The 26,314-nt window shown below is 37.6% G+C and overlaps 1 protein-coding gene across 4 annotated transcripts in view; it reads left to right on the forward strand.

Annotated features, from left to right (window-relative positions):
• The window catches only part of ANO3 (anoctamin 3), a 231,745-nt gene that overhangs the window by 110,304 nt on the left and 95,127 nt on the right, over positions 1 to 26,314 (forward strand). For all 4 annotated transcript variants that reach the window (XM_087877745.1, XM_087877743.1, XM_034417234.3 and 1 more), the window contains exons 2-4: positions 9,692 to 9,928; positions 10,067 to 10,138; positions 25,517 to 25,653. In XM_087877745.1, the coding sequence (XP_087733871.1) occupies positions 9,692 to 9,928; positions 10,067 to 10,138; positions 25,517 to 25,653 (446 nt within the window). The remainder of the gene's footprint in view (positions 1 to 9,691; positions 9,929 to 10,066; positions 10,139 to 25,516; positions 25,654 to 26,314) is intronic.

A 26,314-nucleotide genomic window follows, 5' to 3' on the forward strand; every position in this document is an offset into this window, starting at 1 on the left:
AAAAATTAACCCCACTCTCATATTTCCAAACACCTCTTCTAATTTCTGCTGCCAATATTCTCCTAGCCAAAACCTCCCTCTTTGCAATCATGTGTGGGTGGTACTCCATATGTATTGAAGTGCGTATTTGATACATATGGAGTGCGTATGTATAGAGAACATAGAACATAAAATGCAAAATTGGGTGGATTATCCAATATCCCTGTCCTAATGTTTCCTCTATTTGTATTTATTTTATGTATTCAATTCATGCTTATGCTTATATATATATTACCTAATACATTCTTGACAAATAAATAAATAAATAAATATCATCCCATATATTACATTTGCGAATTGTAATATTTTCAAGCATTCCTATATTGAAGGTCTGCTTTGGGTTTTTACTTTGTCACAATAGGAGATGGAGAAAATAGGATATTTTTTTAAAGGGAATCACATGGGATTAGAAAATGTGTACTAAAGCTGCATATTTTCAGTACAAAATCCATTGAACTACTTAAAACTATATCCTGAATTAAAAATTATGTCTCATCGTTGGTTACAAACTTACTTAAATCAGTGATTCGATGTATACCAATCGGATATGGGCCATTTACTAATGGTCAAGTGACAGATAGTTAAATGTTATTTCAAGATAACATAAAATAGCAGATTCACGCTGAAACACAAGGGTTGTTGGGGAAACAAAACAGTACTGAAGCAAACTAGACAATTTAAATAGACAAAAAGAAAGCAGGGGCTATGATCAAAAATCAGTGGTAAATCCATGTTAGTTGGAAGTATGAGACTGCTAGGAGCAGTCAAACACTTTTAAAATCCATTCCATGAATTATAATTTGAGTCTTAAATTTAAACAATATTTTTGGGAGAAAAAACTAATTTAGATTTAAGGAATAGTTAGAACTATTGGTAAAATTAATCAGAATTTTGTTTAATATCTGCTAAAAATAAGTCAAAACAATGTAGAATACTTTAAAACACAGTGAATTAACAGGATAAGGAAGCTTTGGAATACTTTGGAAATGTCTCAGGTAATGGCAGAATGCTGGAATCAGATTAGAAAGTGTAAGATTTAAAATTTAAAAAACAACATTCATGTCAGCACCAGAGAAGACAATACATTTTTATTATTTTCTCTTTTTAGCTAGCTAACGATAACAGAGCAAAAAAGAACTTTGTTAGCTACTGTTAGATATTCAGAACTAAAAGGGAGATTTTCCTTCAACGGCACAAGATTTTATTTTATTCCCTAAAGAGTTCTCTGATGCAAGTTCACCTTTTTGGATCGTAAATAATATATGGAAACATATGGGAAAGCTGAATTTTTTTTCTTGTGTACAGGAAATAAAAAAGTGACCTAACAGATAAGACTGACTATATACCAAAATAAAAACAGATAAACCCTTCAGGAAACATTAGCTTTTAAAGATCTTGTAGATGCCAAAGCCCGACACCTACACACATATAACTCAATTAATTCTGAATTAAAATTCATCTTAAAATCTTGCATAATTGATTTAAAATGAGTCATAATATATGTATGTGGGAAACAAAAATGGTCAGAGGGAAGACAAGTGTGACTTGCCACCTGTTCCCCTCCTCCCCCCAACTATTTGAAGGTTTTGATTAAATCTAGACTACTTCTCTCTTCGTTGCCTATTTTTCTTACTTCTAACTTTCCTCCTTTCTTGTTTGTTCTGAACTAGATTCACGTTGTTCCCTTATGGATGGATGTTTTAAGTAAAATTTGGAGACTTCCAAAATTGATTTGAGGTGGTGGAAAGTCTTTATTCTTAGATTATACCACTGCAGCTTTTATTCTATATCAGACACTGGGTTAATTGGTGATTTTCAATTTAGTCTAAAATTTATACTATGTAGTTACACAATTTTGGTGCTTCTACCAGTTAACTTTTCATATGAATGAAATCATTTATTAGTAGCAACCCATCACTGATTCACATGTAACCACTTTAATGAGAGCATTGTTTATTTGGGTTTCAGAAAAAATGCCTTTGCCAATTAAAACTGCAGAAATGTCAGCCATTAATTAATCTCTCAGCAATAGCTTTGATACTGAGGCAATTATCTGTTTAAAGGTTATATCCTCCATTTAATCAGAACTGTTTCATGGTGAGATGTCAACAGATGTCCTATCTCAGCTGTGGGGTCATGCCAGGAACGTGAATTCAAAATGGCAACAGACAAGAACAGTGATGAACATTAGTCCAGAGATCAGTAATCAAAGAAAACAAATCCTAGATAAGTCTATCTATTGATATCAGGATGCACAGGCCAAGACTCCATATCTGTAAAAGTCCAGTTCACCGCTGCACAGTAGTGAATAGTTCTGTATCTGTCAAAGAGTTCCAACTCAGTGAAGACAAGGAGCTGAGCAGAAGTGTGCTAATGATAGTATTGAAATTGGTTCTTTTACCAATCACCTCCCCAAACAAGGCTTTTATTCTTTGTTTTCCCAGATGGCTCCCAAGTAGAATTATTGTGCCTGCAGAATTCTTATAACTGAACCCTTGTCTTCATTCTAATTTCACAGCATTCGTTGTTTCTGTTCTTGTTTAGAGCAATGTTGAACACAGATGAGGATTGGGAGGTAAAGGGGATATCACTAAGTAGATTTCCAGGGAAATAGGTGTGTGGATGAACAAATCTGGTTAATTTTTGCTTCAGATAGTAAATAGTAACAATAATAATGCTTTGCGTGACTTGTCAAATTTAAGACAAATTGCTTTTCTGAGCCAATTTCAAACTTTATACTTTATCCCAGAGGTGAGAAGATACAGCAGCCTTTCTTCCTCTTCATTATTTCAGAAGGTATTTTTTCTACTGCTAAAATGGCTTTGGGCAGATTTTCATATTATTCATCCAGGTCAGGTTGTCTCAATGGTGCTTTTTTCAAAAAACAACAGAACTTGATTTTTCCTTTAAGACATTTCACTTCTCATCCAAGAACCTTTTTCAGTTCAGTTTTCTAAAGCTATTTTTCATGCTTTTGTGCATCATATATAGCAGACAATACTTTTGTGGCTATGCACATTTCACATCTAATATGCCAGAGGATTTCCTTCATTTGAATTAGATATTAATGTGATACAGATCTGAATAAGGAAAGTAATGGCAAACAGTTGCAAATGGTTTATCTCTATGTGGTTTCTTTGTGTGTTAATGCTTTTATCTGGGAAATACAAAGTTTTAATTTGGAAGTGTTAATTATTTTAAAACATCTATATCTATACTGTGGGCATTTCTTTATTTATTTTGATCACAAAGCATATTGTTCAGAGTAATTCCACTTTCCAAGCAATTAAGTGCTTCTGGGTTTGCTTGTTTTTTCAAATGTTTTAATAATAGCTATAGGGGGAAAAATACAGAGTGATCACTTTGTGAATTAAAAACTATGCTCTCCCTTCAATATATAACTAATTAAAAAGCCTTTGTTAGCCTACCTTTTCTGAGAACAGATCTTGTTTTGTCCTTACTGTCTGAAATGACAGTAAGCAAATGTGAAGGGGAAAGAATGCTTGCTCCATTTTTCTGATTTGTGGCCATTTGGGGTGTACTTGAAGGTATGACTAAGCAATAAAATCAATGCAACCTATTCTAAGAGACCAAAATCTTGAATGAATACTTTCTCCCTCAGAATGTTTAATTTTTGTTTAAAAGAAATCTTTCACATAAAACAAAATCTCATAATTTTTTTTTCCAGGGCAGATTACAAAATACGATAAATACACCAAAATCAAATACACAAGTTAATGCATTTCAAAGTCTAAGAGAATAAAAATTATTTTATTGATTTATTGATTTTGAAAAAATAAGACTACTAGTACTTCAGAAGTCGTCCTGATGGCCACTTGTAGCCTGACATGGCTCTGCCTCTGGTTGTGTATGTTGTATGCTTGGAAACAGGAAGCTCTGGAGGAATGGCTTTAATTTATAAGCATTAAAGTGGGTGGAGTGAGCAAAGGAACTTAGTTCTAAAATGCATAATATAGTGCCAGCTTTTTGATTTGCAAATGGAAAAAAAGCCACCCTTTGAAACTGTTTCAACTCCTACCCTCAAAACAATGCTATAGAGCACTGCACACCAGAACAACTAGACACAAGAACAGCTTTTTCGTGAACGCCATCACTCTGCTAAACAAATAATTCCCTCAACACTGTCAAACTAGTTACTAAGTCTGCATTACTATTAATCTTCTCATCGTTCCTATCACCCATCTCTTCCCACTTATGACTGTATGACTGTAACCTTGTTGCTGGTATCCTTAAGATTTATATTGACTGTTTCCTAATATGATTTGATTGCTTATTTGTTCCCTATGACTATCATTAAGTGTTGTACCTTATGATTCTTGATGAATGTATCTTTTCTTTTATGTACTCCGAGAGCGTATGCACCAAGACAAATTCCTTGTGTGTCCAATCACACTTGGCCAATAAAGAATTCTATTCTATTCTATTCTATTCTATTCTATTCTATTCTATTCTATTCTATTCTATTCTATTCTATTCTATTCTATTCTATTCTATTCTATTCTATCTGAATTCAGTGAATGTGCAAGGAGAGTTGTAGTGTTGGTGTCGTTCAGCTTCAACATTCAAAATTCATGAATCATTGGATTGCACATGAGCTGACATAATGAAGTTTTTCACCCAGTGGATATATAAATACACTACTCTAAGGTGACCAGATTTTAACATTGGTAAAGCGGGACACCATTGACCGGGAGGGGGGAGGGACGCTGGTCAAAAATAACTTTTTCCGCCCTCTGAGTAGTCCATGTGCACAAAAGGACTACCCAGAGGGCTGAAAAAAGTCATTTCTGACAGGTCCTTGCACTTTTGACCGGTCTTTGCACTTATGACTGGTCATCATTTATGCCCATTGTAGCATTCTTAACAACCGTGTCACTCATTTCACAACTGCTTCTCTTCAACATGGTGACAAGATAGGGCAAAAATGTAAAATGTGAGGACAGTCGTAAGTTCGAGGACTGGTCAAAAGTGCGAGGACCAGTCAAAAATAACTTTTTCAGCCCTCTGAGTAGTCCATATGCATAAAAGGATACAGCAATAGAGAGGGATGAAGGAAGGGAAGGGAAATTAGAGTAGGAGTGAGGGTAAGAGAGGGAGGAAGAGAAGAGGAGAAAGAGGAAGTAGGGAGGAGAAGAAGAGGTGGGGAAGAGAAAGTAAGAAGGAAAGAAAAGAGAGAGGTGGTAGGTTTGAGGAGAAAGATTGCTGTACAATAAAAAAGATGAAAGGGAAGAAAACCAACCCCAAACAAATATAAAGATATTAAGATAAAGAATGAATTGTTAAACTTTAAAGAATAAAAGAGAACAAATATGAATAAATAGCAATAATTAGAAACATACAATGTATTTTCTTTGAACAGAGTATTTGGCTGGTTCACAAATTTAAACAGTGTTTAGTCATTTCAATTAAATTTACAATTTCTATATTTCCTTTTTGCCATATTTATTCCTCATCTATTTTTTTAAAAAACCAATATTACCCTTCATCCTCATCTCTAATCTTAATCAAATTCAATTTTTCCCTTCTATTCTATATTATACCCCTTCCCATTGTCATCTATTTTTATATCCATCCTCACATTGGTTAATTATGTAATTATGTAATACAGTTGTTTAATACAAATTCAACATTTTAATATCAATCAATTAGTTATATAACTATCTTTTTTGTATATTAATCAATAGGAACATGAATATTCCAATTATTTCCATGCAATCCAATTTCTTACAAATTAATTAATTATGTTTACCAATAATAATAAACCAAATAATTTCCCCCATATATTCCTCCAAACGACAAATCACAACTTAACCATTTCTGCTTTCAACACAATATACAATTAATAGTATCTCAATTATTACAATTCCCTAGTTAAATAGAGCGTTTTTCCTTTTGTGTTTTAAAATCTTGAACCTCCTCTTTTGCCCTAAATTTCCCACTGTTTGCAGTTTTTCACCTACCTTTTTTGGTGAGGAAAAAGAAAAAGAAATCTCTCTCTGCCTCATTTTGCCACGTTGCAGCAAAGACCCTGCTTTACTTTCAGTTTCGCTTTTTCAGCATAGCTAGGGGAAAAAAACATTTGCTCCAACAATTTACCTCTTTGCAGCTAGCTAGCAACAGAGCCCTCCGCAAAACAGCTGAGACCAAATCAGCTGAGAGTCGGGAGGCTGATCAAATCAACTTATGGTAATTAACCTATGCTGAAGCTGAAAGGGGCTGTTTTTTCTATTTTTGCAGGCACCAGTCTACTCATTCGTTTTCGTTTAACACTGATCAGCTGTAGGGCGGCCCTTTGAAGCCCCACGGCAAGAATTTAAACAGTTTTTTTCCCTCTAGCCATCAGCTGGGACTCAGCAATAGATTGGGAGTGGGTGGGGTAAGCGAATGGGGACCAGCGATCCAACAGAGGCAGAGGGTGAGGGTGAGTGAAAACCGTATATTCCCTTCCTGTTCTCCTGCCGTTCCCTAGCTTGTTGTGCATTCTTTCCAAAACTCGGGACTTTTTAAAAACGCCGCGGGACACGGGACAAATTGTTAAAAATTGGGACTGTCCCACCAAAAGCGGGACGTCTGGTCACGTTGCACTACTCTGATGGAGAGAAGCACCTAACACAAACTACATCATCCTGCTTTTACAATCAAGGCAACCTCATTCAGTCATCATCAAAGAACTTATTCTTGACTGAGTGAAACAATGTAGAAACCCTGTGCTGTTAAATAGAAGTAGGACAGTACTTCGTTTTATAGAGATTCTTCAAAGAAGTTCTTCAATCACATTTCCATGACAGTGAAGAAATCCTTTAAGGTTCTGTTCAATTTTAATTTCCATGTCTCCAGTTCCTAGCCAGAAAAAATCAATTCAAAAGTTGTTACTTACCCTATTGAATGAACAAGACAATGTCATGCCAATGTTATCCCAGATATTGTTATCAGTGCTGACATGTAACATGCTACCTTTTTCTGTATCTCCTCCCTCAAATGCAATGCCCTATTCAAGCTTACTATTATTTTTTTTTCCATTTTGGCAGACTAGGTACAGCTGCAAAAGGCTTTAGGGTAATGAATGGTTTCATGCTTGTCTTTCTAATAAACAGGTTTTTGTCCTAAAATGCTGCTTGGATTATATTACATTGACATCCTTTGCAGGAGATAAGGAAATTGAGGACAATACGCACCCACAAATTTTAGGTCAGCAATTATAATACAGGAAGATGTTAAAACCTACTTGACAACTAATGAGCTCTATAAATTAAAAAGCGATTCCCATGCTAATGAATTTTAACTGCAGTGGCAGAAAAATACAGTCTCTTTTTCAGTTTGTATCATTAAGCCAAGGTTATCATTACTAAGTAGAAATTGATCCATTTAATATGTGAGATACTTTAGCATAATACTTATTACTTTGTAAGTAAAAAATACGTAATGCTTGAGCACAAATTCAGATGCTGATGCTAGAATAGCTTTCCCTTTTCCTTTCCATTGAAGAGCTAACTCTGTGTGTATCTTTGCCACTATAATGAATGAGGATTTCTTTGTATCTCTATGGTTAGTATTTGCATCCGTATTCCCACTATCGCCCATATGCAGGATTTGAATTATAAAATTATTATTGGGGAAGGTAGCAACAACATACCTGGTAATCCATACTCAGAACAGATTTGAAGGTTGCTATAGCTTCAATCTACCAGAAGGTCCCAAATGCAAAACCCATTAACACATTAATCAAATCAAGTACTGAGGCAAATAAATAGTAAATATTTATGTGAATGATAAGACTTAATGTTAGTAAGGCTATTTTCTCAGAAGAAGTATCTTTCCGGTAGCAATAATTTTATTCTGCCATGATAAGTATTGCTACACGTGGGGGCAAGTAATGCTGAAATATACTTCAGAAAATAAAGAACTGTTAACTGGAGTGGTACAACACCATCTGCCTTAATGTGGTTAGATTTAGATTTTTTTTTAAGGTTTCACTGTATCCTTTCAAGCTGTTGCTATAAAATTGGTCCAATGATATGCACAAATCACTCTTCTACTTTGGCAGTTTAGTAAATAATTATATTTGGAAAATGAAATGTGCAGCCACTGAAAAATATCAATATTTGGGGGGCTGTATTTTGAAGGATTGCATATTTCTACCCAATTATTGTTTGTGGCAGTGGAAATAGGTTGCGGCACTCAATGTGGGTGGGCTTAGCAATTAAAAATGGCTACAGCTTAGATCCAAATGTACTCTAGCGGAAATGATAGGAATTTCTATTCGCTTATAACTTTATTAGAGTTCTTCTGGATAGGCTGCAAACCTAGGTAACCAAAGCATGGTCAAGCATTGTTAGGCTACCTTCTTAATAGACTGCTGCAATGTGCTGTTGGTAGAATTACCCCTGAAGAAAGCATTCCCTCTCTTCAATGCCCAGTTAGATCCAGCAGGGGGAGCAAGCGTCAGGATCACATCAATTAAATAATGCCATCATGAAGGCTCCAGAAAATATGCCTTTTCTGTCATACTGCTTGCCCTCTGAAATAGTGGAGATTGACCCTGACCCTTAGAGGCCTGGAAATTGTGGAAACCTAACTTTTTTCCCAGTGAAGATATTAAAGCTCAGATGGTCTGTAATTACGGTATGTGGTTTTTATTCATGGCCGCCGTTTATTTTTCTTTTACTATTGTAGGCATTGAATTGCACAATTTAATGGCCATGCTGTAATTTGTTTGCCATCCATCCGTGACAAGATGGGTGGCCATGTAAAACTAAATAAATAAATAAAATGCTATAGTCCCTCGGAATGTGCCTTCAGAAGCCTATAAAATGAACATAGCTATCATTCCATTTTTTTTTTGCTCCCAGAAACTAGTGCTCAGATAACAAAACTGGGTACAAATTGCCCCCTTTTTTAAATAAGAAACCCTCATGATTCATCAACTACTTCATGAACAGGATGGGGGGAAAACTAGGTATATAAATATTTAAATGCAGGAAAAAGTGAATGACAGATCTATTCAGGCAGGGGGTTAAATATATCATCCTTAAAATGAGTGCTAGCCTCATAATCCATGTTATTTGTCTCACTTCTAAAGCTACCTAAATTCTTATATCCAGTTATGAAAAAATCCATATGAATTGTGGGGAGGAAAACAGCTTTCTTTTATCTGAGCTAAATGCCTCCCCATCGGATAGTTTTTTTTAATGAGAAAGAAAAAAGAAAAGCTCCACGTCATAAATGGAAAGTTCACTATATACGATGTAGGAAACACTTTCTATCACCTTTCATCTCAGGTCATTAAAAGAATAAAGGGTCTTTGTGTTTTCCAATCAGAATATCCCAATGGAACGCTAAAGTGAAGAAAAAATTTCAAAGCCTACATTAAAAAGATTGAATTCAACCTGTGTGTAAGAACTGCTGTATTAAATGACCAGCAATGGGAGTCTGTCATATTGAACTATCATTTCAATGTTTCAGCCATCTGTTTGAACAGGCTCACAAAGAGATTCATAACTCTCAGAAGGCAAAGTTTGAATCACACAAATCTTTGATCTCTAGATTTGTGACATTTTACACTTCTTTCCTGCTAACACGTGGTGCTTGGCTTATTGCTATAATTTAATCTCAGGTTCTTTGTTGGTTTCAGGCATGAATACAAGCAGGAGTGAGACAGTGAAAGAACCACCCTTAAAGCCCTCCAGAAGATCTTTGCCATGTCTTGCCCAGAGCCAAACCCATCCACAAAGTCTCAGCAAACATTCCTCATTTCTTCAGTCAAATCAAGTGATGCCTCTGCCCCAGCCTCAGCTTCAGTCTCAGCCTCAGCCTCAGCCTGTGACTGCAGAGGCATCAAGTGCTACGGCCAATGTAGTATCAGAACGAGGTGAGTGTTGATTTAATCAGATCTCTCCACTTCTTTACAATTTACGATACCCTCTCACTTATTGAACAAACCAAAGCAATTCAGCCACAATGGATTTTGCCAATTTTTTGATGCAATTTTTTTTTACTTCCCTTTTAGCCAAAGTGATGGAAACCTTGGAAAACAATTTACTCAAGTTATCCAATACAAAATACTGTGATCCATTTTTAGGTGAGTTTTCTCTACATTGTTATATTGTACAGTACTTATTAGAAATAGCCTTATTTCTCTTTCAGGAGGTGAGAGAGTGCTAACCAAAAAGTTCAGTTATCCTATTATTCCATAAACCAAGGGGTGGGCAACTATGGTCCCTTAATGACCTCAACTCCCAGAATTCCTGAGCCAGCCATGGTGGCTCACAAATTTTGGGGTTGAAGGCCACAGGTTGTAAAAGAGCCCACCCCTGCTATAGACCATTTATAGTAGTTCTTGAGCAACTACTTCAGCAACAAGATATCAGTTATTTGCTAAAACCATGGGGAATGGGATAGTATGTTTTTTTTCCAGTTCTCATTGATTACCAACTCATCAGCATTCTTACCATGGGCTCAATTAGGGTTCAGATTCCCCATGCTTGATTCAAATTACTAGTGCCAATATGTAGATTAAATATTATTAAATAAACTGGATGATGTATATGTCTGTTAGATTTACCTTTTCTTCAAGAGGAAACATGGCAAGCATACATTTCCTCCTTCAATTTTTCACGTTACATCAATCCTACAGCATAGGTTAGGTTGCAACAGAATAATCATTCAAAAGCCACTGAATTAATTTCCTGGTGGAGAATAAACTTGAACTTGGGTCTCTTATCTAACCCAGCTTCTTAACCTATCATCACACTGTCCTTTCATTCAATGGCATTTCTTTTCGATGAAGCGGAAATTAGATTTCACGAGAGGCACACATTTGTAAGACACCTGCTGCTGAATCTCAGCATTTCTCTGCATATTAGCTGTTGTGACTATCATGAAGATATGCTAAAGGTGCCCTTAGGAGAAGCAGAAAAACCAGCAACATTTTTATTATCATAACATATTACTGGACAAGTAGTGATTCAAATATTTACAAGGATGAATTTGATGTTGAGGTACTTTTTCTTCTGTTTTGTTTTGCATCAAACCTGTGTTTCTTCCCTAGAATACTTTCACCTGCAACTATCAATTTTAGGAAAACCTCTTGATTTTTAAGATTTAATTGTTCATTCTCAAAGTGGTCTATTACTTAACTGTGGCTATTTCTTCCTTTTCTTGTGAATTACTTATGCAATTGGTTATAATGAAAAGGAATGACACATCTAGAACCTGAACTTCACCAGTGATAGAGCTTATTCAGCACATATGGTGAATGAGTTTCATTCCTTTCATGATCTACTGTGAGCTTTCCCCCTGGGGATATTAAGGATGGATCTGAATTAAGTGAGTTAGATAAATATTTAATCAAGTAGCTTGAAAAAAGGAAAAATAAATGGAAAATAGTAAGATAGAGCTGCAAGAAAGTGGTGGACAATGAAGCTATTAAAGGCTATTGTATAAAATCCAACTGATTTTCATCCGTGTTGTAACACTGGCTGTAAAATTTCAAGATGTTTTAGAGCACATGGGCAGCATTCTTGGTTTTGGAGTTTGGTTACTTAATACACTTTTAATTAAGTTTATCAGGACATAAAATACAATAGTGGAAAAATGGGGGAGGGAAAAGGGGTTGAAGGGAAAAAGAAAGAATAGTATTGACTTCCAATTCTGTTTAGAATAGGATAATAACATTAGAGCCACAATGTTTTACTTTTACATGCTAATATGAACTAGCCATTTCTTTAACAACAAACCTCAGCAAAACCCAAAGTCAAAGTTTCATATACTTTTTTTTTTGCATCTCAAGCACAAAACCTAGAAACAGTTTCCACATAAAGTTGGATGTGTTCTTTTCTTCACTTAAGGCAGTCCATTTTGGGGGGTTTTGTTCTACCGTGTTTCCCGAAAATAAGACCCTGTCTTATATTTTTTTGAACCCTGAAATAAGGTTCATTGGCCTTATTTTCGGGGAGGCCTTATTTTGGGGCGCATGGAGCAAGATGGGGCTCCTCTTGCCGTCTTATCTGATTTCCAGTTCTGCATTTAAATATTTTTGGGAAGTGCTTATTTTTGGGGGGAGGCTTATTTTAGCGCATGCACTCAAAACCCTGATTGGGCTTATTATCAGGGGATGTCTTATTTTCAGTGAAACAGGGTATATTACTGAAAAATCCATGTGATGTGATGTGATAGATGAAATTAGCTGCAGCCAAAGATTCATTTTTTTTAGTCTACCTTATGAAAAAGACAGATTATTATTATTTTTTTCCTGAACCATTGGTGCTCCCATCTGGTATTCGAGGATTTCCTTCCCCAGCAGCAAGAACAAATTAGAAAAATACTTAGCCCCTGAAGGGCTACCTTGACTACAGTGAAGGATAAAATCCTAGACTTGAATGTTTTGCTTAGGCCAGGAATGGCGAACCTTTTCGACATCAAGTGCCCAAACCAGAATGTGTGTGCTTGTGTGCGTGCCAGAGTGTCAGAAACCTGAAGATCAGCTGCCCAGTGCGCATGCCAGCTGGTCTTTCGGTTTCTGTCAAGCGCATGTGCGCCAGCCAGCTGGTCTTCGCACACACCAGAAATCTGAGGACCAGCTGGCCAGGGTGCACATGCCTATTTTTGGGGCATTTTTGGGGCTGTTTTCTGGCGGTCCAGCACCCACAAACAGCTGGCCGTGAACAAGAAGAGCAGCTGGCGATTGTGCACCTGCCCACAGAGAGGGCTCTGCGTGCCACCTCTGTTATACGTCAACCTCTGTAACGTGTGCCATAGGTTCATCATCAGGGGCTTTAGGCCATTGAATAAACTGTCTATTCTGTGCAACCCCTCTAAAAAAAACATAAAGACAACATCTTCAACAAGTAATTGAATGTGACCACTGGAACAGATCCAATGAAAAATCAATTTTGAGACATTGCTTATATACCATGCCATATATTTGCACTCTGGGGACAATCTGAGAAAATGGGGATACAAGTAGTCCTTGACTTACAGCCAGAATCGATCCCAAAATTTCCCACTGTTGAGAAGTGAGATATTTGTTAAGTGAGTTTTGACCCATTTTACAATCTTTCTTGCTTCCCCACTGTATTTGCTTGTCAGAAGCAAAAGCTGATCACATGATCCTGGGACACTGCAACCATCATAAATATGAGTCCGTTGCCAAGCATCCGAATTTTGATCACGTGACCGCAGGGATGCTGCGATGGTCGTAAGTGTGAAAAACGGTCATAAGTGCCGCTGTAACCTCAAACGGTCATTAAATGAACTGTTGTAAGCCGACGACTACCTGCACTATGCTATTATCAGTGTAGGAAGCAACAACTGATTCAGCATTGCTTCTGTCTTTCAAAGAATCCTGCACAACCATGTAGGTAAGAAAACAGACACACGCAGCCCCCCCCCCACCAAAAAAAAACATTATTGAAGAAAATGTCATCCAACGTGACAGCAGTGAAAAACCTACCATGTTTTGAATGCATTCTCAAGTGCTTAAATTCAAAGGATTTTAACGGGGCTTATGTGGGTCTCCTTGGAAATAAACATATGTCGGGATCAATATATAGATAACCTGATGCAGTTAGAGATACAATTTGTGAGGCCGGATCAGAGGTAAGAGGTTTCAAGAAGGGCATGAAAGGGAAATGTTATCTCAGCTCTTTCAGCAGGACCTTCTCAAACTGCAGTAGTAGCTAAATGAAATGGACAAATGACTGAGACAAGCAAATTGTAGGCTAGCAGAAAAGCAGCTTAGTAAGAGCATTAACCAAAGGCCATTCCAGGGGAATTGTATGGAGGGGTGGGGGGTGTTGTACTAGCACAACCCAATTTGCTATTATGTATGAATCTCTAAGTTAAGCATAGATAATTGTTAAGCACAGTATAATGCTTCAGATTCAATTCCATAAACATGCTGGGGGTGGGTTTTAGAAGAAAGCAATATCTGTAACATTTCAAATAAATATGTCTTAACTGTATGGCAGCTGTAGAGAGTACTGGGGAAAAGATATGGCTGTTTTCAAGACCTTCAATTAGGACTAAGCTTGCATTCTCTGTATGCAGTTTTGGAACTGATCTACAGAACTTATTATAATAAACCTAGATCAAACTGTAGTATCGGATTCCAGTTTAACCAATTGTAATGTGATTAGGGTTAGGGTTAGGGTTAGGGTTAGGTTAGGGTTAGGGACGTGGTGGCTCAGTGGCTAAGACAGTGAGCTTGTCGATCGAAAGGTTGGCAGTTCAGAGGTTCAAATCCCTAGTGCCGCCTAACAGGGAGAGCTCCCATTACTTGTCCCAGCTCCTTCCAACCTAGCAGTTGTAAAGCACGTAAAAAATGCAAGTAGAAAAATAGGGACCACCTTTGGTGGGAAGGTAACAGCATTCTGTGCACCTTTGGCATTTAGTCATGCTGGCCACATGACCACGGAGACGTCTTAGGACAGCACTAGCTTTGAAACAGAGATGAGCACTGCCCCCTAGAGTCAGGAACAACTAGCACATATGTGCAAGGGGAACCTTTACCTAATGTGATTAGTTTAAGTAAACCACAATGGCCCAGGTTAAAATAGAACCAATCACTCTGGTTTATTCCAAACTGCAAAAGAAAGTTATAAACTCTTCTGTGAACAATGGGAAGATAATGATGTAAACAGAAAGTTCATCTAAATGAGAGCAAAGTGAATTATAGTTTATAACAGTAATTGTATTTGGTGGAAAGACTCTTTATAGCCTATACGTTCCCTGACAACTAGTCTGAAAGGATAAAAGAAAAGAGCGTGAAAAAAGAAGACTTTGCAAACATTGCTGTTTTTCTTCCATGCAAAAGAAGACTTTGTTCTATCTCAGCCCCTTTAAAAAGTACAAGGATGCCTTCCATTGGCTAATCCAATCCTCCATAGGCAATTTCAGGGATGATAAGAGCAAGTAACATCACATCCTTCATGATATGATCATGCAAATGATGTGAATTATGTTATTTATATCGGTCATATCGCACAGATATGACATCAGTGTGGCTTGTACCAGGGATCTGTGCAATCTTCTCCTATGAATGCCTTTACTTCTAGAATACATATGAAGATAACATATATCAAAGCAATTTTACACAGAAGAGACTTGATGTGCAAAATCACAGGCAATATATATTTCTTGGGGAAAACCAGTGGTGCGATTCTGCCGGTTGTAGGCGTTCGGCTGAACGCCCTGTCCCTTGCACCGCCCCTCCGCACCACTATTTATTCCCAATAAATAGTGGTGGACGAGGGGCAGGAGAGCCAGCAATTTAACAAATGGTTCATTGTTCTTTTGTAATTTTATTGGCCCAGAGCTTCAGCATAGGCTAATTAGCCCCTTGATTAGATCGGCCTCCCGACTCTCAGCTGATTTGCTCTCAGCTGTTTTGCTCAGGGCTCTGCTGCTTGCTTGCAAAGAGTGCTGGAGAAGATTTTTTTTCCCCTAGCTATGCTGAAAAGCGAAACTGAAAGTAAAGCAGGCTGTTGGCTTTGCTGTTGCTGCAACATTGGAAAATTAGGCAGGCAGATTTCTTTTCTTTTTCCTCACCAAAAAAGGTAGGTGCAAACAATGGGAAATTTAGGGCAAAAGAGGAGAGTTCAAGATTTTAAAACACACACACACAAAAAAGCTCTATTTAACTAGGGAATTGTAATAATTGAGATACTATTAATTGTATATTGTGTGGAAAGCATAAATGGTCAAGTTGTAGTTTGGAGGAATATATGGGGGAAATTATTTGGTTTATTATTATTGGTAAATATAATTAATTGATTTGTAAGAAATTGGATTGGAGGGAAATAATTGGAATATTCATGTTCATATTGGTTAATATACAAAAAGATAGTTATATAACTAATTGATTTATATTAAAATGTTGAATTTATATTAAACAACTGTAATATTACATAATTAACCAATGTTAGGATGGATATAAAAATAGATGACAATGGGAAGGGGTATAATATAGAATAGAAGGGAAAAATTGAATTTGATTAAGATTAGAGATGAGGATGAAGGGTAATATTGGTTTTTTTAAAAAATAGATAAGGAATAAATATGGCAAAAAGGAAATATAGAAATTATAATTTAATTGAAATGACTAAACACTGTTTAAATTTGTGAACCGGCCAAATATTCTGTTCAAAGAAAATACATTGTATGTTTGTATATGTGTTTCTAATTATTGCTGTTTATTCATATTTGTTCTCTTTTATTCTTTAAAGTTTAACAATTCATTCTTTATCTTAATATCTTTATATTTGTTTGGGGTTGCCTTTCTTCCATTTCATCTTTTTTACTGTACAGCAATCTTTCTCCTCAAACCTACCACTTCTCTCTTTTCTTTCCTTCTTACTTTCTCCCCCCCCCTCTTCTTCTCCTCCCTACTTCCTCTTCCTTTCTTCTTCTCCTCCTCTCTTCCTCCCTCTCTTACCCTCCCTCCTACTCTAATTTCCCTTCCCTTCCTTCCTCCCTTCTCTTCCTTCCCTCTCTCTCCTTCTTTCTTCCATCTCTCTTCTCCTTCCTTCATCCCTCTCTATTGCTGTATCCTTTTGTGCATATGGATTACTCAAGAGGGTTGAAAAAGTTATTTTTGACTGGTCCTCGCACTTTTGACCACTCCTCGAACTTACGACTGCCCTCACATTTTACCTTTTTCGCCCTATCTTGTCACCATGGTGAAGAGAAGCAGTTGTGAAATGAGTGACATGGTTGTTAAGAATGCTACAATGGGCATAAATGATGACCAGTCATAAGGGTGAGGACCGGTCAAAAGTGCGAAGACCTGTCAGAAATCACTTTTTTCAGCCCTCTGAATAGTCCCTATGTGCATATGGACTAGTCAGAAGGCTGAAAAAGTTATTTTTGACCAGTCCTCGCACTTTTGACCAGTCCTTGAACTTACGACTGTCCTCACATTTTACGTTTTATGCCCTATCTTGTCACCGTGGTGAAGAGAAGTAGTGGTGAAATGACTGACACCATTGTTAAGAATGCCGCAACGGGCATAAATGTGAGGATGGTCGTAAGTGCGAGGACCAGTCAGAAATGACTTTTTTCAGCCCTCTGAGTAGTCCCTATGCACATAGCCACGCCCACCTGGTCACATGACTAGCTAGCCATGCCCACCCGGTCACATGACCACCAAGCCACACCCCCAACTAAGCCATGCCCACAGAACCAGTTGTTAAAAAAATTGAATCCCAACACTGTTACTCATAACAGAAACAAGTCATGTATGTCAACCTGTTTGCAGAAAAATCCATGAAGTTGAAATATTAATTAGTCTACCATCATGGTGTCAGAATACCTATTAGCTTACAACCTTGAGATGTGAAATACACTGCCAAAATAAAGGAAAATTCTTTCAAAGTTACATCTTCTTACAAACTTGCTACAGTACATGCTTGAGAATACAAAGCAGGGAGTGGTTCTATGCAGTGAAATCTATGAAGAACTTTTACTTAAGGTTGACTCAGCCAAATTTACTGAAAGAAAATGAGTCACTAAAGGGAATCTCTTTTTTCCTGACATACAAGTAAAATCAACTTCCTTAAATTTAAATTTCCTTTCTGTTGCTGTATTTTTTGGGAACAATTTTCCTTTATCTTCTACGTAACAGTTTTTCAGGACCTGAAAATAGCTGTCATTCCTCCCCTTCATCTTCTCCAGACAAAATGGATAACTTAAAATGTCTTCTGTTTTTATCACACCTAGGGAAGGAGGGGGAGGGGGGAGAGAGAGGGGGGAGGAGGGAGGGAGAGGGAGGTAGCTCACAAAGCAATAATATGATTTGTTGCTTTAGTATTTTGTGGGACCACAACAGAGGTAGGTTCTATTTACCTTTACTACCGGTTCTCAATGAGATCTGCCTTGCTTCTATGCATGCGCAGATTGCCAATGACGACATCCGGGGTGGTGGGCGGGGCCTCCCACCAGTTTTACTACCGGTTCTTGTGAACCGGTCTGAACCGGGGGCAACTCACCACTGGACCACAATAATTGTGGAGTAAGGAGTAAACACATGAATCATGGACTCACGTTTCATTCCAGGCTCACGTTTCAGAACTTAACTGGGCTACTCAAACTATGCAGCAAAAATACCAGTTTGGGACAAACCAATATTTCTCCTACTCCATAAAATATGACCAGTTGTACTTACTACAGAAAACTAAGAATTGAGTGGTGGTGGGGAGGGGGAGCCTCCTATTGTTCCAAAAAGAATTGATTTTTGTTTTCACAGGACGATCACCAAATTTGACAATTATTTATTTATTTAATCTATTTGTATGCCACTGCAATCAAAACTTACTCTCATCACAAAGAAAAATACAAAACAGGTAGACCTCGACTTACAGCAGTTCATTTAGTGACTATTAAGAGTTACAACAGCACTGGAAAAAGTGACTTGTGACCTTTTTTCATACTTTATAACCATTGCAGCATCCCCATGATCACATGATCAAAACCTGGGGATTTGGCAATTCTCGTATTTATGATGGTTTCAGTGTCCTGGGGTCATCTCATCACTTTTTGTAACCTTTTGCCAAGCAAAGTCAATGGGGAAACTTTATTTAACAAGCTTGTTATTAATTTAACAACTGAAGCAGCGGTGAAAATCTCTGAAGTCTGCTACCTGTTCTATGAGTCTGCTACTGAGTGCATGCTTTCCGTGCACATGCACACCTGAGACGCGCCCACGCAGCGCTAAAAAAGGAACATTTTGAAGCCTTCCGAGTCTGCAAAGGTAAGTAGAACAGCAAGGGGGGGAAATCCGCTGTGCCATGCAATTTAGATTAGCTAGAAAGCAGGAAATCCGAAGATTCTAGCTAATATAAATCGTGTGTCACAGCTGATCGTCGCCCAGCTGATCGTCAGAAATACCAGTTCGCCCGAATCGGTAGCATTTTTTACTACTGGTTTGGGAGAACCAATCCGAACCTGTAGCATTTCACCCCTGAACTGAAGTGATTCACTTAACAACTGTGGCAAGAAATGTTATAAAATGGGGCAAAACTCAGTTAACAAATGCCTTAGAAATTTTGGGCCCAATTTTGGTCATAAGTCAAGAACTATCCGTATAAAACAAAAGTCATGCATAATTAAAAGCACAGCACTGCAAGAATATGAAAAAAAAAATAGCAACTACACAACACAAATCAGGGGAAAGCTCTCCAAAAAGAGCTTGGTCTTTAGAAGTTAGTGGAAAATTATGGTAGCAACAAAAGAATTTAAGAAAATGTATACTTATTTATTGTAATGGCCAGAAATCCAAAACTCTTCAGCTCACCGACTCCTTTGAGAAGTTTCAATTTTTCATTGACCACCCAACATTTATTACATGAAAATAATTTAATAAATATTATTAATTAATTACAAATTAATAAATATTATTTTAAATAATAGTACTACAAATGATAATAACAGTAACAACAACAGCTTGGATAATTCCATCAAACCTTAGGGGTTACTACTGTCCACTTTGGAGAATTCTGGCTCATGACCTTTTCTAGGGTGGGGAAGAAGGGCAGTTCCCTAGTTACTATTCATTGGTTCCCAACACAATCCTTATCCATAGATAACTAAACTGCAGTTTATTGAACTAACACCAAGTAATTGTTATTACTGGAGAAAAATGCTAGTAATAAACAATTTCTGATAATAGGCTTAGTAATCTGAACCTAGAGCAATAAAAGTTTCATGAAAACCAATATCGCTAATGTTTAATTTTTTTTATACATTATATTAAATATTGGCAAACCAAAACAATTAGAGATGAGACAAAAATGTTGACTATGCTTCTGGAAAGTATTTTAGTAAAAAGCAAACAAAAACAATGTTTGGCTTTGATCAGTATTTAAAACTTTTATGATTTCCAAGCACCAACAAGGCCAATCAGGGGGGTTTTTTTGTGCTGAAAAGACAAAATAAAAAGTGCCTCCATCAGTTATTTCTTTTCTACAAAGAAAAGTAAGAAAGAATCTGTTCTAGGCTTTATTTTATTTCCAAATATCTAAAATTATTCAGTTTTGATTTTGAAACCGTATGGCCGTTTTTTAATGTAAAGCAATAAATTATATTCTGATTTGCAGAGAAATGAAAGACTATTGTATTCATGTACATATTTATTCTATAGCATATATAAATAGGACCCACTTCTGCTTGATTTGGTTTTAGACTTCCTTTATAGTTCATCCATTAACCAAGAATTGATACCATTGTAATTTCATCTGTATCTGAGAAAATGACAGTTTTGGATAAATTCCCCTAAAATAGAGTCAGTCAGAGGAAGACAAACTAGAAAGTCTCAATATGTAAGACTACAATTCCCACAAGCCCCAGCTATCAAGATAAATGGCCATGGCTATAGGTGATATAGATATAGATATAGGTGTATATATACATACAGGTGAAACTCGAAAAATTAGAATATCGTGCAAAAGTTCATTTATTTCAGTAATGCAACTTAAAAGATGAAACTAATATATGAGATAGACTCATTACATGCAAAGCGAGATAGTTCAAGCCTTGATTTGTCATACTTTTGATGATTATGGCTTACCTCTCATGAAAACCCCAAATTCACAATCTCAGAAAATTAGAATATTGTGAAAAGGTTCAATATTCTAGGCTCAAAGTGTCCCACTCTAATCAGCTAAATAAGCCATAACACCTGCAAAGGGTTCCTGAGCCTTTAAATGGTCTCTCAGTCTGGTTCAGTAGGAATCACAATCATGGGAAAGACTGCTGACCTGACAGTTGTGCAGAAAACCATCATTGACACTCTCCATAAGGAGAGAAAGCCTCAAAAGGTAATTGCAAAAGAAGTTGGATGTTCCCAAAGTGCTGTATCAAAGCACATTAATAGAAAGTTATGTGGAAGGGAAAAGTGTGGAAGAAAAAGGTGCACAAGCAGCAGGGATGACCGCAGGCTGGAGAGGATTGTCAGGAAAAGGCCATTCAAAAGTGTTGGGGACTTTCACAAGGAGTGGACAGAGACTGGAGTCAGTGCATCAAGAGCGACTACACACAGACGGATCCTGGACATGGGCTTCAAATATCATATTCTTCGTGAAGCCGCTCCTGAACAACAAACAATGTCAGAAGCATCTTACCTGGGCTAAAGAAAAAAACAACTGGTCTGTTGTTCAATGGTCCAAAGTCCCTTTTCTGATGAGAGCAACTTTTGCATCTCATTTGGAAACCAAGGACCCAGAGTCTGGAGGAAGAATGGAGAGGCACACACTGCAAGATGCTTGAAGTCCACTGTGAAGTTTCCATAGTCTGTGTTGATTTGGGGAGCCTTGTCATCTGCTGGTGTTGGTCCACTGTGCTTCATTAAGTCCAGGGTCAACACAGCCATCTACCAGGAGATTTTGGAGCACTTCATGCTTCCTTCCACAGACGAGCTTTATGGGGATGCTGACTTCATTGTCCAGCAGGACTTGGCACCTGCCACACTGCCAAAAGTACCAAAACCTGGTTCAATGACCATGGGATTACTGTGCTTGATTGGCCAGCAAACTCGCCTGACCTGAACCCCATAGAGAATCTATGGGGCATTGCCAAAAGAAAGATGAGAGACATGAGACCGAACAATGCAGAAGAGCTGAAGGCCGCTATTGAAGCATCCTGGTCTTCCATAACACCTCAGCAGTGCCACAGGCTGATAGCATCCATGCCATGCCGCATTGAGGCAGTAATTGATGCAAAAGGGGCCCAAATCAAGTACTGAGTACATATGCATGCTTATACTTTTCAGAGGTCCGATATTGTTCTATGTACAATCCTTGTTTTATTGATTTCATGTAATATTCTAATTTTCTGAGATTGTGAATTTGGGGTTTTCATGAGCTGTAAGCCATAATCATCAAAATTATGACAAATCAAGGCTTGAACTATCTCACTTCGCATGTAATGAATCTATATCATATATTAGTTTCACCTTTTAAGTTGCATTACTGAAATAAATGAACTTTTGCACAATATTCTAATTTTTCGAGTTTCACCTGTATATATAGGTGATATAGATATAGGTCCCTATATCACCTATCTACATATAGATATAGGTGATATAGGGATGTGGTGGTTCAGTGGCTAAGACGCTGACCTTGTTGATCAAAAGATTGGCAGTTCAGCTGTTCGAATCCTTAGTGCCGCGTAACGGTGTGAGCTTCCGTTACTTGTCCTGCTTCTGCCAACCTAGCAGTTCGAAAGCACATAAAAACTGCAAGCAGAAAAATAGGGTCCACCTTTGGTGGGAAGGTAACAGTGTTCCGTGCGCCTTTGGCATTTAGTCCTGCCAGCCACATGACCATGGAGGCGTTGTCAAAGGCAATCAGCCCAGTTACCTTCCTGGGGTGATTGCCTGGATCGTGGCACTTTCCTTGTGTATACTCTTGAAAAATAAAACCGGAATACATCTTCTAATTAAACTCATATTTATTGTAAAGAAGAAAATAAAACATCTTACTGATCTAAATAATTAAATTGTTACATTTTGGTAAAGTTCCTACCGGCTACATCTCTGCAGCCGGACTTCTCTTGGCAAGAGAACAAAGAAAAGTGTGAAGTAGAAAGAAAGGAATGCGGATATACGTAGTTAGCTTACTGATAAGAGATAAGGACTTGGCAAGCTACGGAAAGTCTTAGAGTCCAAAAATATGAGCTCAGCTGGTAAATACAAAAATGCAGTGACAGGCGTCTTCACACAGCACTGGCTCTTTGGCTTTGAAATGGAGATGAGCACCCCCTAGAGTTGGGAACGACTAGCACCTACATGTGAGGGGAACCTTTATCTTTACCTTATAGGTGATGAGAAGGGATGTAGTGGCTCAGTGACTAAAACGCTGAGCTGGTCGATCGAAAGGTCGGCAGTTCAGTGGTTCGAATCCCTAATGCTGTGTAATGGGGCAAATTCCCGTTACTTGTCCCAGCTTCTGCCAACCTAGCAGTTCGAAAGCACATAAAAAATGCAAGTAGAAAAATAGGGACCACTTTTGGTGGGAAGGTACCAGTGTTCCGTGCGCCTTTGGCATTTAATCATGCTGGCCACATGACCACGAAGATGTCTTCAGTCAGTGCTGGCTCTTCAGCTTTGAAACAGAGATGAGCACTGCCCCCTAGAGTTGGGAACAACTAGCACATATGTACGAGGAGAACCTTTACCTTTACCTTATAGGTGATGTAATGCAAATATCTGAAGCACCAGATCACCTACCAGTGCTTTCCAACCTAATTGGAGACTTCAAATAGAATATGACTCCCTTTTGTTATACAAAGGGTCTCTGATGCATAATGACCATGACTCATGAACCAAACTGAGACTGAGAAAGAAGATTGTTGGGGGTGGGGGGGAAATGTGTTCCTTTACTAATGCAAGTACCCCAACAAGCAAGAAGAACACCATGTCAGCTTAACTATACTTGTTCTTTACCAAGCTCAGATTGGAAAGAGAACTGTTTAGAAGTGAGGGCAAGGGGCAAATATGAAATTATCGCTGGGTACCCTGTTTCTGTCTTATTCAAATACTCACCGATCAACTGCTTCCATCTCACTTCTAATCTCAAACTGTTGTGGAAAAATGTTTACTTGTTAAGTCAACAAATAAAAAAGCTTTTCCTTATTATTCTTTAGAAATGTCCATAGGTCTGTTCTGCAGTGCCCTGTGTCTCAGCAAGCACTTCTTCCCCTACAGCTGTTATACCTCCACATTACAAGGAAGTTCCTGGTATAGGCTAATTAACCAAAGCACTCAGATTATATGAAACACAACATCTAAAGTTATGGATGAAAAGTTACAGATGTATTGATTCCCTTTCTTTCTCCTTTGCTGTTTATATACAACTGGATTCTTTGTCTTCTTTGTCTATGCGACTGGTTCGCTTAACTGTATTATTACTGAAGCTATTTTCTAATAGGATAGACTTATATCAGGGGTGAAATTCAAAAATTTTCCCTACCGGTTCTGTGGGCGTGGCTTGGTGGGTGTGGCAGGGGAAGGATACTGCAAAATCTCCATTCCCACCCCACTCTGGGGCCATCCAGAAGTGGTATTTGCCGGTTTTCCGAACTACTCAAAATTTCCGCTACCGGTTCTCCAGAACTGGTCAGAACCTGCTGAATTTCACCCCTGACTTATATGTTTCTACAATATCCCGTACAATTTGATTTTTTTTTAAAAAAAAAAAATGTACTGCAGTGGTTGACCTAATCTATAACTGCAATCTATTCATATAAACACTGACAAGTTTGGTGCTTATTCTAAGAATGTATTGGTAGAGGACCTGTTAAAAGACCCAAATAGCACCATGACATTTATATAACACATTAGAACATAAAGAACAATAAGACCACTCTCTATACCTGTCTATCACATAAAATCCATAATTGTATATACAGGAGAAAAAAAGGATGAAAAGCAGAACACATCCTGGAGCCAGGTCATCAGGTTCATAGGAAAGTTTGAATGTATTCAATTCAATGGCTCCCCATAGCCATAAACTGTATATAATCGCTTCAGAATGCCTTGGTGAAGACTCTGAAGCTTCCCATCAACATGACTTTTGGGAAACAATCACCTTAAAGATATTTTAAGCAGTTGTCTAAGATTTTTGTCTGTCTGCCCTTCAACCAGTAAGCTATGCCTTTGAGAAGCTGATCTAGAATAGATCTGAAAACACTAATAAAATGTAATTTATGTTACATCAGTTTGACTTGCAATAACATCTCTACGTCAGTTCAAAACTTGAAAGGTGAAAAATTAAAAATGTCCGTCCCCTATACCCCTCTCCTCCCATTACTGTTGACTTTCTACAAAGATATGCAACTGAAACTTCACAAAGGCTGTGATCATAGAGCATGCTTATTTAAACTCTGTAGGTAAATCTATAACAAACATTCAATAAAGATATACTTAACATATAAGCTACCATAGCTTCCATTTGAGTTATAAAAAAATCAATATATTCATTTCACAAAGAATACTCAACTATCTCACTAATGTTGATAGCTGAGTTATTTTTCTACTGCAATTATTACTAGGGGATTTGTTTTGATTTTTGCTGACATAAACTTCCTGAATAACTTCCTTAATAACTGACAGAATTCTCTGCTCTCTAATCAAATAGTTCCAATGCTGGAGTACCAAAAACCTGATCCTGAAAAAAGTTGAGATTTTAAACTACAAGTACTCAATCCGTTTTAATTAACGAATATCTCTCAATTGCTAAAGAACAAATGGTTTATGGCATGTTGGTATCATAAAACATATTTTAGAATTAAGCAAGAGAAATTTTGCTTAAAGTAACTATTGACTTTGTCCCAAAATAATAGGATACTGACTATATGTGGCAAACGCAAATAATGAAGGGAACCATGGTTGTATCTTTGCTATAATGTCTCCATAGTAATACAATACGAGTCCATGTGTTTCTGGTTTTTTTTCCCCCCTACTCAGACATAGGAAGAGAGAAAGATACATATACAGATGATTCAGAACATGGGAATTATGATTCTCGTACAGATGAATCTCTGCTTATTAAAAGTACACCTACAAGGCAGAAACCAGAACCTCGGACAAAGTCATCATTGAAGGTAATAGCTTTTACAATCTTTACATTATCTTTCCCCTATTCTGATACTAGTATTAAGAGTACAGATAGTCCTCCAGTTACAACAGTTTGTTTAGTGACTGTTAGTGTCAAAGTTACAACGGCACTGAAAAAAGTGACATGACCGTTTTTCATGGTTTTTCACTTACGACTGTTCCAGCATCCACATGGTCATGTGATCAAAATTCAGATGTTTGACAGTCATATATATATATATATATAAATTTGATTTATATGCCGCCCTTCTCCGGAGACTCAGGGCGGCTTACAATGCATTAAGCAATATTTATAACAATTGCAGTGTCCCAGGGTTTTAGGGTAAACTTTTGTGACCTTCTGACAGGCAAAGTCAATGGGGAAGCCAGATTCACTTAACAACCGGGTTACCAGTTTAACAGGATTCACTTAACAACTGTGGCAAGAAAAGCCGTAAAATAGGGCAAAACTCACTTAACAAATATCTCACTTAACATCGTAAATTTTGGGCTCAATTGTGGCCATAAATCACAGATGCTACCTGTAATAACATCTAAAGCAGGGGTGTCAAACTCAAGGCCCGCAGGCCAGATTTAGCGTTAGATGTGGTTAGATCTGGCCCGCAAGGCTGCCCTGAAAACAGTGAAAGACCGGCCCCCACTACCTTG

The sequence above is a fragment of the Pantherophis guttatus genome, chromosome 1 (genome assembly GCF_059756535.1).
Source record: "Pantherophis guttatus breed Tessera chromosome 1, ASM5975653v1, whole genome shotgun sequence".
Classification (NCBI taxonomy): domain Eukaryota; kingdom Metazoa; phylum Chordata; class Lepidosauria; order Squamata; family Colubridae; genus Pantherophis; species Pantherophis guttatus.